Source organism: Syzygium oleosum, unplaced genomic scaffold (genome assembly GCF_021117445.2).
Source record: "Syzygium oleosum isolate NSW1041296 unplaced genomic scaffold, Sole_v2.1 Sole_v2.25, whole genome shotgun sequence".
Taxonomy (NCBI): Eukaryota; Viridiplantae; Streptophyta; class Magnoliopsida; order Myrtales; family Myrtaceae; genus Syzygium; species Syzygium oleosum.
In genome coordinates this window covers 5,048,165-5,065,435 of record NW_026607509.1, presented here as the reverse complement: position 1 = coordinate 5,065,435, position 17,271 = coordinate 5,048,165, and the positions used below count along the sequence as shown (strand labels likewise).

Below are 17,271 nucleotides of genomic sequence, written 5' to 3'. Positions count from 1 at the left end.
ATCACGTACCGCTACCAGTCTCTCCCGCACGCACACCCAACAACACAGTACAAAATCTGCAGATGTTAACAAAAAGCAAGAAGCGCCACACGAAAATGCGCATTCCCCAAAATAAATAAATAAAAATGATTATTAATAATACTCGAAAGATAAAATCTGGCGAAGAAAAAAACAAAAAGAGAAAAAACGATACCTCCTTGTTCAAATCTCCAGACCCCACAGCCCCCCAGAAGTCCGTTAGCCAGAAAGTCCACACAGGAGAAAAAGAGATTGCTCTTCTTGTTCTTGTTCATCTTCTTCATCTTCAAATGCAAATCTAGAGAGAGAAACCTGGAGAGAGAAGGAGAATACATCACCACCGCAGCAGAAGAAGAAGCTGCAATCAGCAACGCACCCGAGGAACGTTTCCCCGGGTAGAGAGACTGGAGAGTGAAGAGAGGGGGAAGGATATTAGACAGGGGAGAAGAGAAGAGAAGAGGGCGGGGGAGGGAGGGGATGCGAAGGCGCTTGAGCTCAAGAAACGGAGGAGGAGGACGAGCTGCGGCGCCTTGAAGAAGAGCCATGTCGTTCCAACCATCGCCCAAGAAATCAAACCCTAGCCCCAAGCCCAAGCGAAGAGCCTCCGGCTGGTCCGACTTCTGGGTCAAGAACACCACCAGCTCCAAGCCCCTCAACCAAGTGATCTTCACCATGCAGCTCCCTCCCCTCTCTAGCAAAGACCCTGATAACCCCAAAGCCCAGGCCTTTTTCTCCAATTTCTCCAAAATCGACCGCACCCTCTTGTTACCCGACGAGGTCCTGCTCAACGTACTCGCTAGGCTGCCCGATTTGCAGAGGCTCTGTAATTTCCTCGTCTGCAAGCGCTGGCTGAACCTCCAAGGTCGCCTCGTGAGGTCCTTGAAAGTCCTGGATTGGGGCTTCATCGAATCGGGTCGGCTGATTGTAAGATTCCCGAATTTGACGCACGTCGATTTGAGCCGCTCTTGCGTCGTGTCGCCCCGGAACTCGGGCATTTTGTTGCATCGCGGTAGTATTTCAATGCATTTGAATACGGGATTCTCGCCCATTTATCGCATTCTCGAAGAAAATTTGCTCTCTGTCGAGGTTGTTGACAGGGGATTGAAAATGCTTGCGAATGGTTGCCCCAACTTGTGTAAGCTTGTGGTGGTTGGTGCTAGTGAGTTGGGGCTGCTGAGTGTGGCTGAAGAGTGTTTGACACTGCAGGAGTTGGAATTGCACAAGTGTAATGATAATGTTTTGCGTGGAATTGCTGGTTGCAAGAATCTGCAAATCCTGAAATTGGTTGGGAGCGTGGATGGATTTTATGCTTCTTGGGTTACTGATATTGGCCTAACTATTTTGGCGCAAGGGTGTAGGAGGTTGGTGAGGCTCGAGCTTTCTGGATGTGAGGGAAGTTTTGACGGAATTAAAGCCATTGGGCAGTGTTGTCAAATGCTGGAGGAATTGACCCTTTGCGATCACAGGATGGATGGTGGTTGGTTGGCAGGACTCTCCTACTGTGAGAATTTGAAGACTTTGAGATTCCAGTCTTGTAGAACCATCGATTCTAGTCCAGGGCCGGACGAGTTTTTGGGTCTTTGTCCGGCGCTTGAGCGATTACATCTCCAGAAGTGCCACTTGCGGGATAAAAACAGTGCGAGGGCACTGTTTATGGTGTGTCATGCTGTGAGGGATATTTTTGTGCAGGACTGCTGGGGTTTAGATAATGATATCTTTAGCTTGGCGAGTTCTTGCAGGTAATTAGTCCCCAAAGCTGCTAAGTCTTCTATTAATATTGAAGCAACCAGTCAATTTCCTTTCCCATGCTAACCGAAAAACTGATTTAGATGAATTTGTCCTTTTACATATTTCATACTTAAATTAGGTTTTCTTTTGGTCATTTTCCCTGTTGGTCTGCCTTTTTTCTTTTTTTCCTTTTGGGGTTAGTGTGGGATGAGGAATCCCCCGTGTTCCAAACTATTTTTAAGAATTGAGACAGTTTGGTTGGCGGGTGACAGAGCATGATCCCATACACTTGAACCTTGAAATGTTATATATTCATAGATGTACTTGCAGTGACTGATGGTTCTGGATTTTCTCACGTTCTGTTATCTAACCCAAAGTTGGAGCTTTTTTTTATAGGATTGTCCAGATCAATTTGCATTGATGCTTTCAGTTACAAACTTGGTGTTTTCCTAATGAACTAGTCTGTATTAAATATGGTGATGCAAATTGATGATCGAAATTTTAATATTACAGGAGGGTGAAATATCTTTCTTTAGAAGGATGTTCTCTAGTGACGACAGAGGGCTTAGAGCCCGTCATTTTTTCCTGGAAGGAGCTTCAAAGTCTGAGAGTTATATCATGTAAAAGTATAAAGGACAATGAAGTCTCTCCAGCACTATCAACACTTTTCTCGGTTCTTAAAGAGTTGAAATGGAGGCCAGACACCAAATCTCTCCTTGCGGCAAGTCTTGCGGGAAGTGGGATGGGAAGGAGAGGTGGCAAGTTTTTCAAGCGGACATGAAACTGGGGTCGCTAACTTATAATCAGCTCCTGGAACTAGATTTGTTAAGTGGGGATTTAGAGTGCTAGTGAGGAGGATTTTGTTGTGCCAACTCAATGTAACGCCTAGGTCATAATTGCTGCCGTCTATTTTGATAATCGAACGGATCAGGTGGGAGCTCCGACCTCCAGTGCCGAAGAAGTCTGCCAAGTCGGATAGCCAACTTGCTTGGTTTGACCATCTCTTAGGCTTGTTATCGCCACAAGTAATTCTGCCATGGGATCAAAGCTTCGACAAATTTCCAATGGCGAATTTGCAAAATTCCTTTGATGTTTTAGTACCATTAGTGTTAGTGTAAATGTACTTCTTACAAATCGTATCTTGGAGACTGACAAATCTGTCAGTTGCTTTGTGATGGAGGTACGTAGAGTAGTTTGGAGAAGACAATGTTCACTAGGACTAGTCCTCTTTATCCTGTAACAGTTTCACATTCAGCTTATCAATGAAGAAGAATCTATCAAAACGAAGTCTTGCTCAATGAGGAATGGCAATGTAGAATCATCTACTTAGCATAATAATTCTGGTCAATCAGACCAAATGGGGGGTTTCCAGCGAAAGTCTTCCTTGGTGCTTCTTGTTTGGAAATGGCTACCGGTTTTTAGGTACCCACTGTAACATTGTTTATGAGAGATTCAAACGTGTCGGTGCAGATGGTTTGTATAGCTTTACCTTTGCGGTAACAGCGGGCAGCATATTAAATAGGTCATGAATGGTTTGGTTGGTTGCTCGTTCAAGCTGGACCGCATATTTGCTTTTGTGTGTGGATTGTGATGCTGAAAGAACAGACATTATAGCGATAGCAGTCCGCCGGATTTTTCAGAACCATTTTGTGCATGACATTTCGCATACTTGCAGCCTGCAGTGTCCGATTAAGTGTAGGATGATATGCCAAGAATTTCAGTGGAATTTTTTCATCTTTTTGTTGAGTAAACACATGTTTCTGTTGCTTACTTCCCACATTGAACCTCAAGAATCGCGACTTTACTATATAGAGGATGATGCCCTTTTTAAAGACTTACACGGCAACAACCACACGGACACAATGAAAAACACAAGCAAATTATGTGGGCAGGTCTCAAATTCAGATCTCATCGTCCCAGAGCTCTTCAAGCGTCTTGAAGGGGCTCGTTGTTTGATTAACATAAACATCACCTCTGAGGATCTTCCTCTCCTCAAGCTCCTCGATGTCGAGGAGGTCTCGGTCATCCAATCTGAGATTGAGGGCACCCATGTTCTCTTCCATCCTGTCTTTGTGGAAGCTCTTCGCGATCACGCTCGATCCTTTCGATACTCCCCATTGGAGTGCAACCTGAGCAACACCCACGTTCCGTACCATGTTACTACCACTTCAAGCTATGCATGATTATTTCTTTATTCGTGGAATGCGTGACGGTGCTCGTTTCCACACGTTTTGGAATTTCTTTTCTCTTCTTTTTTGGTTTGTTGGTGTCTGTAAATGGAAACGGGAGTTTAATCTAGGGGGAACAAAGTCAAATGGTACCTGAGCGGGAGTGGCACTGTGCTTGAGAGCAATGGATTGAATGATGGGGCTGTCCACAACAGCAAAGGATCCCCAGGCATTGCCAGGTCCACCGAGGGGTGAATAAGCGCTCACATGAATCTTGTTCTCTCCACACACTTCTCTCAGCTTCCTCTGTCTCCACATCGGGTGCATCTCCACCTGCTCAAAATTCAATCACCATTTCACCTTTCAAACTGCTCAAGATTTTAGGTTATGATTATATCACCTGATGCTGTCATCCATTTGGGTATGTATGAACCACTATTCTCATGATTGGGTACTATCCATAACAAGATTTTTATCGATCAGACCCATGTGGGCCAGATCAAGCGCAACCGTTCGATGTGGCAGATTCCGTATTGTTTAGCAGGGTTTGTGCGGATGGGGTTCGTTGCAATCGATTGCGTAATCTTGCTATGCTGTACAGGGCAGGTCAATTAATTACTAATTTGGTGATCTACTTCACCAAAGAGGCAGTGCTCGACATCAATTGAATAAGAAATGGAGCTCGGTTATGGCCGCCCTGGGATGTTCAAGAATCATCACGGGTCGTTTGTTTGAAAGGGAAAGAAAAGGACTTTTCTCTGCAGCTGACTCTTTTATTCAAAATCATCACATGTACATTCTTGACTCAGGACATTATTATAGTTAAAAGATGTCTGATTTATTAGACAAGAGCTTCTTAAAGTCAAACTTAACCTTTCAAGTTTCGAAAATCCTTCATCCATTTGCTCAATTATATGATAATTTCAATATTCTAGTACCGATGATATAGACTCAAACGAATCATGATGCCGACGCATGGATTTGCTTTCTTTCTTAAAAAAAATCTTGGGCTAAAAGCTTTGTTTATTTAGCGAAATATTAATAATTTGGAATTTTTTTTTAAAGCTAATCGTTTGTATCGCTTGAAATAATCAATTAATGAAAAATATTTTCATTATCAACAATAATTTACGTCTAAATATTTTCATGAATGATAAATAAATATTATATTTATTTTTATATTATTCATTTTTCGCAAAATAAAAGAGGAGTAAGCTCTCCAACGCGTGTTCAAATGATCATTGACTTTATTAGGGATACTGTTAAGCATTTGAAGCAAATGGGAGATCTAAGTGATTTTTGACCAAATTGAAAGTGATGGAAGTAATTAAGTAATGCTTGTCTTGTACCTGATTGACGGCGGGAGGGACGGAAGCAAAATCCAAAAGCCTCTCAATCTTCTTGGAGGAGAAATTGCTAACGCCAATCCCTCGGCACAGGCCCGAGTCGAAGCACGTCTCCATCCCACGCCACGTCGCTTCCATGTCGAGCTCCGGCTCAAACTCTTCTTCCTGCGGCACCGTATCGTTCGCCCCTGGCTTCAGCTTCACCGGCCAGTGCACCAGGTACATGTCCACGTACTCCATCCCGAGGTTCCTAAAGTTTTAACCAAAAATAAATATCATCTGAGCTCTCACCCTTTTATTTTAAATGAGCGACGTGATGAATAGAGGCAACAGCTGACTATTTACTTAGTAGTTCCATATATTTTTCCACGAGCTCCATTGGAAGCATCACGTTCAGATGTCTTTAAGCAGATCTAGCAGACATTGTGGTGGCCACGCGTTTAATTTAAAGGGAAGTGCGTGAGTTATGATCTAGCATGAATCATTCCTTCATTGGGATCGTTCGACCCGATTCCAAGATCTGGCTGGGTTGTCCTAGGCCTCTACAGTGTGGGGGTGAGATTTGAGAAGAGATCTGGTGTGGATTCTGTCTCCCTGAAGATATGAACGCTACCCATTCGCAAAGGGACAATATTCAATCAATTTGCTAATCGTGTGTTGCAATATAATTCGGCTTATTTTGGCTATTCATAGCTGGTCAACCGCTTAGCTTGAATCAGTAGGCTTGCAAACTAATGAAGCTTTATCTTATACAATTCACTTGCTGTGTATGTGTTGCTTGCTCCCACACAGTTTGCCCGAATTGCAAGCTTTATCTTTACACAATACACTTGATCATCTAACGTGATATGGAACCAAGACAATGGGAAGTCGAACCACAACAGTTGATATACGCCCTCCTATGATTTATATACGACTTAGTATTACTCCCGTTATTTTGCTTCTATGCCCGAATTAAAGTAAGCTCATATCACAAGGGTAATAAATTCGATTTTGCAAACGACAGCGAAGAAGGCAAGTGATATAATGAATGCTTACCGGAGAGTTTGCTTGAGAGCGGAAACAGGATCATGGTGGTCACTACCCCACAGCTTCGACGTTAGAAAGATGTCTTCTCTCTCCACAACGCCCTCGTCCATGGCCACCGTCAAAGCCCTGCCAACCACTGGCTCTGATCCATAGACCTTCGCTGTATCGAAGTGCCTGTAACCTACCTGCAGAATAGGTATTTTTGCATGCCATGGGTTATTAATTACTTTTTTTTGGTCAATGGGTTATTAATTACTTCAAACATGGAAGAATGTACGATATTCTTATCCTTTGAAAAATTCTTTCTAAAAGTAGAAGGTACATGGACAAACGATCGTGGGCAGTGAATCGGCTACAGTAGTGCTCTAGTCCAAAAAATATGCATCCAATTCAAAGTGACAACGCACTTGTGGAATGGTAGCAGTCCTATAGCCTGTTGGAATATATCCTCATCTAGCGGTTCCTTACTTTTTTTTATTCATGTGTACATCATGAATGTTCATGCAGGGCCTCGTCGGAAAAACCAATTTCCTAGAGCGGCCGAAATTCTCAGCATGAAGAACGCGAGAAAAATGACAGATTTGAGCGTTTCGATGCCTCGAAGAGACATGGGAGGAACAAGAACAAATGCCGGAATGAGTTCATGTGTGCGAGTGGGCATGCATGCATGCATGCTTTGCGTGAGCTTTTTACCTCAAGAGCCATATGGATGGCCAGTTCTGTAGCCTTCAAGTCGATTGGGTAAGAGTAAGAGCCAAATCCCAGGACTGGGATTGTGGTGCCACAATTCAAACGTGCCTTATCACTCTTCATCTCTGTCTCTGTCTCTGTCTCTGTATCTCTCTCTCTCTACAGAAATTCAAGATTTGCAGGGAGGGAAGGCACAGCACAATACCCTCCAAATCTCAGCCCAAAGCGTATTTATAGGGCACAAAGTCAACCGATATAAAACGGAATTTGTAAGGGCACTTCACCACATAGACCACCTCGTTGGATAGTTTAAAGCGACGGTGCGAAATAAAGAAAGGAGGTTGTGATGTCTGCATATCAAAGCTTTGGGATCTCCCATGTCTCCAGGGATTTCCACCGAGGTGGTCCAAATTCAGCGCCCCAAGAAGCAGATACCTCCTCAATCTCAAACCGTCGTTTTCAAAGAGAGAACCAAGGAGAGGGAAAGAAAAAAAAGCAAAAGAAAAGAAAGATGATTAGGAACACCAAAAGTCTAATCAAGTCTAATCAAAACATTTTTATATAATTCGGGTTTTATACAGAATAATCTGCAGAGTCAACTCTGATGATCAATTAATTAGTTCTAACATTTCGAGTTTGACAATCAAATCAAGCCAAAGAGAACTGCACGCATCTTATGATTCTCTTCCCTTAATTCCTATTGCCGTTGCGATTGGTCAACGTGTTCACTTTCGTGAGCTATGCCCCTCTCTCTCTCCCGCCCGCTCTTTCTTTTAATTAGGAGTTGACTTTTGATTGCAAGTCAAATCGGTAAATTTTGTATGGATGGAACCTCCCATCTTCTATTTTTTATTTCCACGTTTTGTTTGATACATCTAAAGTATGATTTCTCTTTTCTAATTTTTAAGGGACCGACTTTAAACTGAGATGATCCAAAAATGTTATCTTAGATCAAGTTAATCTTAATAACGACTTAATGTTCACTCGAACAAAAGTGTTAAAATGAACGCCCAAAATCATAGGAGTCGAAGCTATTGTAAACTATAAGAAAGTTGTGACTTTTAGGTTGTGTTCGTTTGCGGAAAAATATTTTTCCGGAAAATATTTTCCGCGTTTTCCGGTGTTCGGGAGCGGAAAATGTTTTCCTTTCCCCACCCCCAAATCCTTCATTGTTTTGAGGAAATCAATTTCCTCCAAATTGAAGGCAAAATTGCCCATGGGAGGGAAAATATTTTCCGTGGGAGAGGAAGTTGATCGCCGGTCACCAGTTGGTCGCCGCCGCAGCCGACCACGCAGCCCGCAGCCGGCCATGGTCGCCGCCGCCGGCCGCCGCAGCAGGTCGCCGCCGCCGCCGCCGGTGAAAAATATTTTCCGAAACTTTTTCATATTGGTCGCCGAACACCAGAAAATTATGTTCCGGGAAAATATTTTCCAGGAAAATGACTTCCGGAAAAATATTTTCCAAAAGAAGAATATTTTCCGTCAAACGAACGGAGCATGAGAGATGAGTACTTTTGTTTCATTGACAAGAAAAATACAAAAACCCATTTCATTGGCATTAGAAATTATGGATGAAGATAGACGACTAATAGAAAAACACATACGGTAGACTTTCTTGTTTATGATTCCTCTCATAAATAAAGACAGTCAAAGAAAACAAAACTAATGTTGCTTCCGACGTTTTCAAGTTGGATTCAGAAGCAAATTGAAACTTAATAACTAATTTTTCATGATTTATTGATGGGGTAGCTTGATTAGGGCAAGAAGTGCAAATCCCAAATCCCAAACAATACGTCAAACAGATCACCAGCTAGCACTTTGAGGATGAAGGACACTCAATCCAATTAGCATATCGTCATACTTCAAGATGGACAGACATAAACGGAACGAGCTTAAACAGGATCACTGAACGAGGTGACAGCCGATCACGTCACCAAAATCAGAAATTGCCCTAGAAAGCATATATGACGGGTATAATCCACCTCCTTTTCTTTAAGTACACCGCCCAAATACGTGTACAGATCATAGAAATCCTGTCATGTGGAATTAGGATTGTGGCATGTTCCTGGGATCTCGAAAACAATGCCCACACCCTAATTCTTGTTCTCTCTCTCTCTCTCCCTCTTTCAAACTAGTATCTGGGAGCTCAAGTAACAGAAGCTGCGGTACAATAAATAAACAAGTAAGCGAAAGTGAGGTTTAAGCACGCTGCAATCACCCGTACCTTTGACCCTGATGATTGACATTTCTCCATTCCAGAAATTGCAAACTCGAAGGCGAACATAACAAATTCTTGTAAAAATTGCAACGGTGTCGAAGATAAAAAGGCAATGAGATTTGCCAACACTTGAACACCTAGGATTGGGGAAAAAAACATGCTTTCAATTGCTTAAAAGGGCATCTATGTCAAGGAAACATTGACTCAGCTCATGTTTCTGTGTGTTAATGTTAGACATAGAGGTACTTCTAAGTTGAAATATCTCTTCGATTGAATGTTTCATTTTGCTAACTGTTAAACTCAGTATCATGAAGACATACAATCTGCGGCTTGCTACTTCCATGAAAATTGAGATCACTTGCTCTGCTTGGATGCAACCGTGCAGTGGACTGTGGAAACACCGTCCACAAATATCGTAGGGAAGAGAACACGCCTACTTTCAACTAAACAACAATAAACTGCAATATACAAAATCCAAAATCAAGACAAATTGCAGAGATCAGAGCAAACAGCAATGGCAATGATATCTGCTGCAATGTGAGCAGTATTAGCTCTCAAAAGTACAGTGTGCTCTGCAAACAGGTTTTCTTTCCATTTATTTGGATTAAAGGACAAAAAGCTATGTTGCAGAGCCCATGTAGCAGATTATATTTTTGTATATATAAACAATATTTACTATGCCCATAAAATTCTGCAAAATATTTTGTTATTTTCATGATTGACCCAAAACTCAATTCCCATTTACGATCTACTCTTATTGTTCGTAACCTCAACTATTTCCTCCAAATTATTTACTGTATCATAAGAGTTCAAGTTGCCGGGGAGAATCATTGATCTTGAAAAACAAAATTAATGCGCATGCCATACACCCCTTTCTATTTGACAAATTCAGAATCACTCAGCAAATACTTAAAATTCACTTTGAGCAGTGACATAGTAAGTGAGATCTGCACTATTATTCTATAAATATTAAGGTTTGTGGCTATGCCCTGTAGAAGAGGTACGAATGACATTTGTCGAAGTGATTATCTTCAGATATTCGCCTGCAATACCCCATGTCATCTAAGCCACCTATTGCATATCATGCTATACTGAGCATTACAGGTTATTCTCATGATTCTCATGCACGTCATGCTTGAGTTCTACCAAGAAGTTTCAGTACCTGGGAATTAAGAAAGTGATTTTTAAACATCCTTCCTATGTTCCCCGTGTGACTTAAATCAAGTGCTGCATCGACCTGTTAAGTATCCTCATTTGCAGATCAGCGACAAGAAAGAGACCAAATGCATATGAAAGCACATCTTATGACAAATAACCGGATTCATACCTCATCTAGTCTGTACAAAGGAGCTGGTTTGAAGAGAAGCAGGACTAGGGTTAGAGAAAGTGCAAGCAGAGATTGCAGCCCTCCACTCACTTCTGATAGGGATTGCTTCCAGACACCGCCAAATGCAACACGAACCTCAAAGCCCATCTAAGAAGCTGCATCCTTCTGGAGGCTCAAGCTTTGCTGTTGTGCCTGGTAACAAGGTAGGAGACATTGATCCAAAGACACTAAAGGAAATGTTGACAAAAAATCAGGAATGTTTTGAGAATGAGATATATCTTGAATCATGAAACTATAGAAAGTGCACAAGTAGCATGAGAGAACTTACTTGTGAACCTTAACCCCAGTAACTTTTAGTGTTTCCTTATTCTCATCAAGTTCTTCAATAACCGTCTTTCATTCAGCTTATCATTCTGCCAAAGGCCAGCTACAGTATATAGAGTAAAAAGAAATCCAAACAAAACCATAATCTGGCAGATAGACAGCAACAAACCTCAATAATGTTTTTCTTGGACATCAGCCCAATATATTCATCTTCTGCTTTCTCAAACATTGCCATAACTTTCTTGTTTACTCTTTTGCCGAGCCTTCAGAAACTAAACGATACATATGCAATCAATTGTTGAACTCAGAGTTTACGAGAATTCCTAATGTTTAGGATTGCCATTGCAAAGGATAGGAATGCCATTGCAAAGAAAAGAAATGCCATTGCAAAGAAATTCCTAACGTTTCTGATAAAGTTTTTCTATCCTTTGCAATGCCATTTCTTTTTTTAATCAGAAACGTTAGGAATTCTCGTAAACTCTGAGTTCAACAATTGATTGCATATGTATCGTTTAGTTTCTGAAGAAAACTTTATGAAGAGTACAAAGCCCAAGAGAAGCTATAGGCAAATTACTTCATTTTCCATTTTCCCTTTTCTCAAGATTTGTCTCACAAAGTGCATGTAGTTTTTGCTGCTACTTAACAAAATTATTTGGGTATCACATTCCTTCATCGTCCGTGAGATTTGATTGAGCTCCACCTCGGCCTGTTCACGAGTCTTCCTTATTTAAGCAACCTGGAGAAGAAGATAAGTCCATTGCAAATAGCTGTAGATTTTCCAGTAAGTACTCTTGTAGTTACTTGGATTTCTTTTCCTCTACTTCAAAAGCTATCGCGTTGATTCTTTTTGTTACAATGCGTCAAATGTGAGAAGTTAATCTCTCTTTAAGAGCCCAGCACATGCTAAATATCAAATTATCAATTGATGCAGGATGGGTCATCTGTTGAGGCAACTTCATGATTTGGCAGAGTTGTCATAAATCATAATACACTATTTGCGATCAAAGTAGGTAAACCTTGAATACCACTTTTGCGTTTCTACATAGGGTAGCAAACAAGGGTTAGTAATTTTAGGGCAAAACCAAGGTTTAGTTTTTATTTCATGTACATGCTCGTTCTAGACCGTTAATTTCATTAATGAGTTTGATCCGTTAGTTGTTATCAAGAGAATTTTCATTGTGGAACTTCATCATATGTCTTAAGACACTAATCTTTATTGCAGAGCACAATAGAATATATTTTTGGATCTACTTTCATCTGCAAAACATGGATACCGCAAAAGAAGTATATCATGGCAATCCAACTTGAAAGGCACAATGAATTTTGCAGCATATATGTTTTGCAGAAAAAAAATCGATCAAAAAACATATTTCATTTCGATTTGCAATAAAAATCAATGCCTTAAGGCAGCCGATGAAGTGCCACAATAAAAACTCTCTTGATAACAACTGACAGATTAAACTCATTAATGAAATTAACGTTTAGAACAAGCATCAACATGTATATGAGATAAAAACCAAATCTTGATTTTGCCCTAAAATTACGAACCCTATGATACCCTCTACTACCCAACGTAGAAATGCAAAAGCGGTGTTCAAGGTCTACCGGCTTCGATCGCAAATAGTCTTTTGACTCGGCCTCCACCATTGCCTCAAACAGATGATCTCCCGCATCACACAATTGATATTTACACAATTGCTATCTAGCATGTGGCGGGACTTTTCAAAAAAGAATAACGCTCCATATTTTACGCATTGTAACAAAAAGTAGTTGTACATTAGAACCTTCACTTCCTCGTCATAATCAACTAAAAATAAATAAGTGCCAGTTCTGTATTCTCCTTTCCTGCCTGAAAATGCAGAATTTATCTTCGTTTATGACCAATACCTTGATAGATGAGCTTGTTTTGCATAAATTAGCTCAAACGGTCACTGACCTCTCTGGCAGCAGCATGCTGAACTCTAGGCGACACCACATTGGAATGGATTTTATTTAAAGGCATGAAACTTACTCTCTTCTTTGTAGGTTTCCATTTTGTAGCGTTGTTCTCAAGTATTTTCCGTATCAACGACAAGATTATACAACTTTCCGACAGTTGCAGCCTGTAAACATTCCGACATGTGAATTTATTGCTACGTTATGTAAAAATGAGAACTTCGGAAGAAGATACCATTGTAATACTATACAGCATTGTTGAGCTATCCTTCACTTTGAGTAGTCTTGCAACCACACCATCCACTTTTGATTCATCGAAATTCTTGATGGGATCACGATATGTAAAATTAACATTTGATAATTGTGCTGAAAGAATCCATACCTCTTACTTTCAACTTTTGCACCACCTCCAACTCCAGCACATGAACCTAAAAGTCATTGACCATCAAAAGAAGAAAAAAATTGAGGAGACGCATTTCAAGATCATATTGAAGGAAGACACAGAATTATAAGGCACAGATTCTAACGGTTTTTGAACATCTTCAACATCTCTTCTTCTACTATTAAGTTCGTTATCTACAGGAATAGCTTCCTCATGCTTTGACAATAGTTCCTTCCTTTTATCCTTCTGCTCTTTTTCACAACGGGCTATCTTTGTTTTCAACTGCTTCAGTTCTGTTTCATCACTTCCAACTGCTGTTTTAGCATCACCTAGCTGGTCCTCAAGGCACTCTTCCTCATTAGCACTGCTCTTTCCAGCAAGGATTCCCTATTCGTGGTAATCATACATGGTAAATCACGGTTGATGATTGCAGAGGGTGGACATCCACATGCAGGTAGGCATACAAAAATAAGAATTACCAATAAATTACCTGGTAATCACTTTCTTTCTCATCCAAATTCTTCAAGAGTTCCTCATATTGGATCGTAAGACTGACTGCCCCTTCTTCAGGACTTTTGACAGCAGAGACACTCTCTTCCACAGAATGCTTTAGAGTGGAAGAGGTTCTCGACCTGACTAGATTGGGCAAGCTTTCCATTTATCAGATATTCATTCCTTCCACCGACAAAGATCTGCCGAACAGGATAACTTGCATGCTCAAACATCTTATAGATACTCATCTTAAGTATAGGTACAGGAAGGGACACTCTTCGATATCAAATTGCTCAAAGATTGTCAATAAAAGCAAAATGGGTCAGCATGACGTATTGACTGATCCTTTTCTTTTGTTTTCTTGATCAAAATAGCTCACTCGACATAGAAAGAGCAACCGGATAACATATCAAAACTAAACTCAACAGAATCTGACAGTCCACTAATTCCCCAATGCAACTCGCAGTTTAGTTTTCCCATTTTGAGACAATGGCTCGAATCTTCAGTCAAACCAATGAAGTTCCCATGCCAGTAACCCAGTTTCAATGTAACAAGATATCTCACTCCTGAATTTCATCTAAATGATTAATTTAGATTCCCAAAGGTTCTTATACGCTGCATGATTATGTGAAAGCCACCGTCAATCCATCTAAATGCCTAAGCTGATAACCGTAGGCAAGGGACAGTAATTTAAGTACTTCTGAATATAAGCGAATTTCCACAACCATCACGCACCTGCCGCGTCACAGTAATCTCGGAGTCGACGATGTTGGATTTGCCGGAGCCATCCAGCCCGGTGATGGCGTTTAAGTAGGGGTTGAAACCCAGGACGATGGTCTGCGTCGCCTAGGACTTGAACCCCTCCAGACAGATTTCCTTGATGTGCATGGCGATCGATTCTCTGGGTAATAAAACGGAACGAAAGCCCTCGCTAGAGCAATAGGAACCAGAGGGACGAACTCGGATCACTGCAAAAAGAGACGGAACATTTTTAGGCGACAGTTGATGGAAACGACTTGAGATCATAAAAGAAACCAAAAAAGGGGAAGACGAAGAGGATGAACGAGAGACGGAGAGAAAGTCGAAGACGAACGGAACCTCGAACTCCGGCCGCCTGAGAAGCTTTGAGGTTTTTGCGTGAGCAAATGGCGACGGAGGAGAGAGATGGTACAAGAGTTACCTATCACTGCATCAATTTACGTATGCTAACTCCTCCATGAATATAATATTTAAATCGAGTAAACTAGTTGACACGGTATCATCGTTTCGAAATATTAGTATATTTCATTTGTTTAAAAGTAATCAAGTACAGTGCTGTTATGTTTATCGCTACTACATGACTTAAAATAGCCCGTTATTTGTTTTTTACCAAAGCATTTTCCTTTACGGAATTATCTTTTCCAAACAGAAGCGTCATTCTGTCTTCCTCGATCAAATCCCTTGCAAAACCGATCGTTTGCTAGAGCGAAAAGATTCAATCTTTTTTCTCAAACTCTCTCCCAAATCAAATGGCGCCCAAATCCGAGAAAATTTCTGGCAATACATCCTCCAGCATCCGTAAAAGCTCCGCAGTGGAAGCAGGAAGGGAAGATTGGCAACCCTCACGACTAGCTTGTCAGAGGGATTGGTCGTAAGGGCCCAAAACCGCGGCTTTTCTAGCCAAACAGTGACCTTCCCGGTGAGGCGAGCATCACTAGTTTGAAGAGGGGGTGTCGGTAAATCATTCCATGACCTCCGTTCATCTCGAAATTTCCGTTTTAGCCTCCGTTGACGAAGGTAAAAATGCTTCGTAGTCACACAAATCGGCTCGATAAATGTGTGACTACGAAGCATTTTTACCTTCGTCAACGGAGGCTAAAACGGAAATTTCGAGACGAACGGAGGCTATGGAATGATTCATCGACACCCCTCTTCAAGCTGGTGGTGTTCGCCTGGCCGGAAAGGTTACCGTTCGACCGGAAAAGCCGCGGTTTCAAGCCCTCACGACTAGCTTGTCAGAGGGGTTGGTCGTGAGGGCCCGAAACCGCGGCTTTTCCAGCTAAACGGTGACCTTCTCGGCAAGGCGAGCACCACCAGCTTGAAGAGGGGGTGTCGGTGAATCATTCCATGACCTCCGTTCGTCTCGAAATTTCCGTTTTAACCTCCGTTAATGAAGGTAAAAATGCTTCGTAGTCACATAAATCGGCTCGATAAATGTGTGACTACGAAGCATTTTTACCTTCGTCAACGGAGGCTAAAACGGAAATTTCGAGATGAACTGAGGCCATGGAATGATTCACCGACACCCCCTCTTCAAGCTGGTGGTGCTCGCCTAACCGAGAAGGTCATTGTTCGGCCGGAAAAGCCGCGGTTTCTGGCCCTCACGACCAGCTCGTAAGTGGCACTTAAGTGATCTTTTTTTTGAAAGTTATGGCACTCAAGTGAGCCAAAAAAAAGTTATAGCACTTAAGTGTCCTTCGTACAAAAGTTATGGCACTTGCACTGTACTTACCCCTCAGCTGGTCCTTCGAGCTAGGACCGAACTTGGATCCTGCAAAAAGATGCGGCTTTTCTTGGAGACGACGAACAGAACCTCGAACGTTTGGGCGCTCTTGAGAAATGATATCTCAGAGAAGAGGATTTTGAGGAAGGCAGGCAACGGAGGAGAGAGAAAGCGAGGGGGGAGGGGTCGAGAGAGAGAGACAGAGAATATAATGATGGGACTCTACAAGTGCAAAGGACGAGAGGAGTAGTAGGGTGTCGCTTGGCGTGTTTACAACCGTAACCGGCTCTTGAGCAGTAATTTAACGTTTTCTGAATTTTTGAATTTTTAGTTTATTCAACGCTGTTTTCAAATTTTTTTATACATATTTAATATTTCATAAATTAAATTCAAAATGACAATCTTATCCCCGTCCCTCTTTGAGCAATAATCCAGTGTGTTCGATCTCGTGATTGCACATCTTCTCTAGAACATTGGCCTGTAGGGGGGCGACATGTGTGCCGGAGTTCACAGAATAACACAAATCTCCTTCGTTTTCGTTTTTCGTTTTTCTATTTCTCTTTTCGTTTGGGACTAAAATTCAAAATATGGAAACTTTTCCGTGTAGGATGAGGCAACAATTGACAATATTTTACATGGAAATGACCTGTTTCAAAGTGCGTTAATCCCAACTCTAGAACCTGGAGATCGTTTTCCAATTTGTGGCATTAGGAATTTACCTATTTGGTCCTAAAAGCGGACCACACTAGCTGGATTCAAGATTGGTGGTGATTTCTTTCTTTCTTTTCTATTCTTTTCGAGACTACCAATGTCTCTTCTCAATGCAAATATGAACATTGTTTGTGTGCAAGGTACAAATCTTTTGCATATGGTTATCGTATCAATGTCTACATGTTGCAGCTAAAGATAAAAACACTGATCTCATGGGGACAAGTAACAAAATTCTCGGCAATCCTTCATCCCAGTGCATTTAAAACACCGATCTTCTCTATGCAATTTACTGTACCCTTGATCCTGATTATCTCCATTCCAGAAATTCTAGACTCCGAAGTGAACATAACAAATTCTTCTAAATATTGCACCGATGTTAAAGATAAAGCAATACGATCTGCTAACTCTTGATCACCGAGGG

The 17,271-nt window shown here is 41.4% G+C and overlaps 2 protein-coding genes, 1 long non-coding RNA gene and 1 pseudogene across 3 annotated transcripts; 1 reads left to right on the top strand and 3 right to left on the bottom strand.

Annotated features, from left to right (window-relative positions):
- Window positions 1-231: 231 nt before the first annotated feature.
- On the top strand, window positions 232-3,029 carry LOC115687599 (F-box protein At5g51380-like). The gene is made up of 2 exons (XM_030613229.2): window positions 232-1,757; window positions 2,260-3,029. Exons 1-2 carry the CDS (start codon window positions 562-564, stop codon window positions 2,525-2,527), a joined length of 1,464 nt encoding a protein of 487 aa, XP_030469089.1. The 5' UTR covers window positions 232-561; the 3' UTR covers window positions 2,528-3,029.
- Window positions 3,030-3,525: 496 nt separating this feature from the next.
- Window positions 3,526-7,195, bottom strand: LOC115687600 (NADPH-dependent aldo-keto reductase, chloroplastic). Its single transcript, XM_030613230.2, has 5 exons — window positions 6,983-7,195; window positions 6,299-6,474; window positions 5,264-5,510; window positions 4,068-4,247; window positions 3,526-3,875 (listed from the first exon to the last, which is right to left on the bottom strand). Exons 1-5 carry the CDS (start codon window positions 7,100-7,102, stop codon window positions 3,648-3,650), a joined length of 951 nt encoding a protein of 316 aa, XP_030469090.2. The 5' UTR covers window positions 7,103-7,195; the 3' UTR covers window positions 3,526-3,647.
- A 1,769-nt stretch (window positions 7,196-8,964) lies between these two features.
- LOC115667278 (structural maintenance of chromosomes protein 2-2-like) lies at window positions 8,965-14,803 on the bottom strand (annotated as a pseudogene).
- Window positions 12,429-13,227, bottom strand: LOC130134894 (uncharacterized). Its single transcript, XR_008814422.1, has 3 exons — window positions 13,019-13,227; window positions 12,785-12,950; window positions 12,429-12,697 (listed from the first exon to the last, which is right to left on the bottom strand). It is a non-coding gene; the product is annotated as an uncharacterized LOC130134894 (long non-coding RNA).
- Window positions 14,804-17,271: the final 2,468 nt, after the last annotated feature.

Excerpts from the sequence above, each read along its gene's own strand:
- LOC115687599 (XM_030613229.2), top strand. The coding sequence starts at position 562 with ATGTCGTTCCAACCATCGCCCAAGAAATCAAACCCTAGCCCCAAGCCC. Across the intron at positions 1,758-2,259 it reads AGCTTGGCGAGTTCTTGCAG|GAGGGTGAAATATCTTTCTT; the intron begins GTAATTAGTCCC and ends TTAATATTACAG.
- LOC115687600 (XM_030613230.2), bottom strand. The coding sequence starts at position 7,102 with ATGAAGAGTGATAAGGCACGTTTGAATTGTGGCACCACAATCCCAGTC. Across the intron at positions 4,248-5,263 it reads TCCCTCCCGCCGTCAATCAG|GTGGAGATGCACCCGATGTG; the intron begins GTACAAGACAAG and ends AATTTTGAGCAG. Across the intron at positions 3,876-4,067 it reads ACAGTGCCACTCCCGCTCAG|GTTGCACTCCAATGGGGAGT; the intron begins GTACCATTTGAC and ends GGTGTTGCTCAG.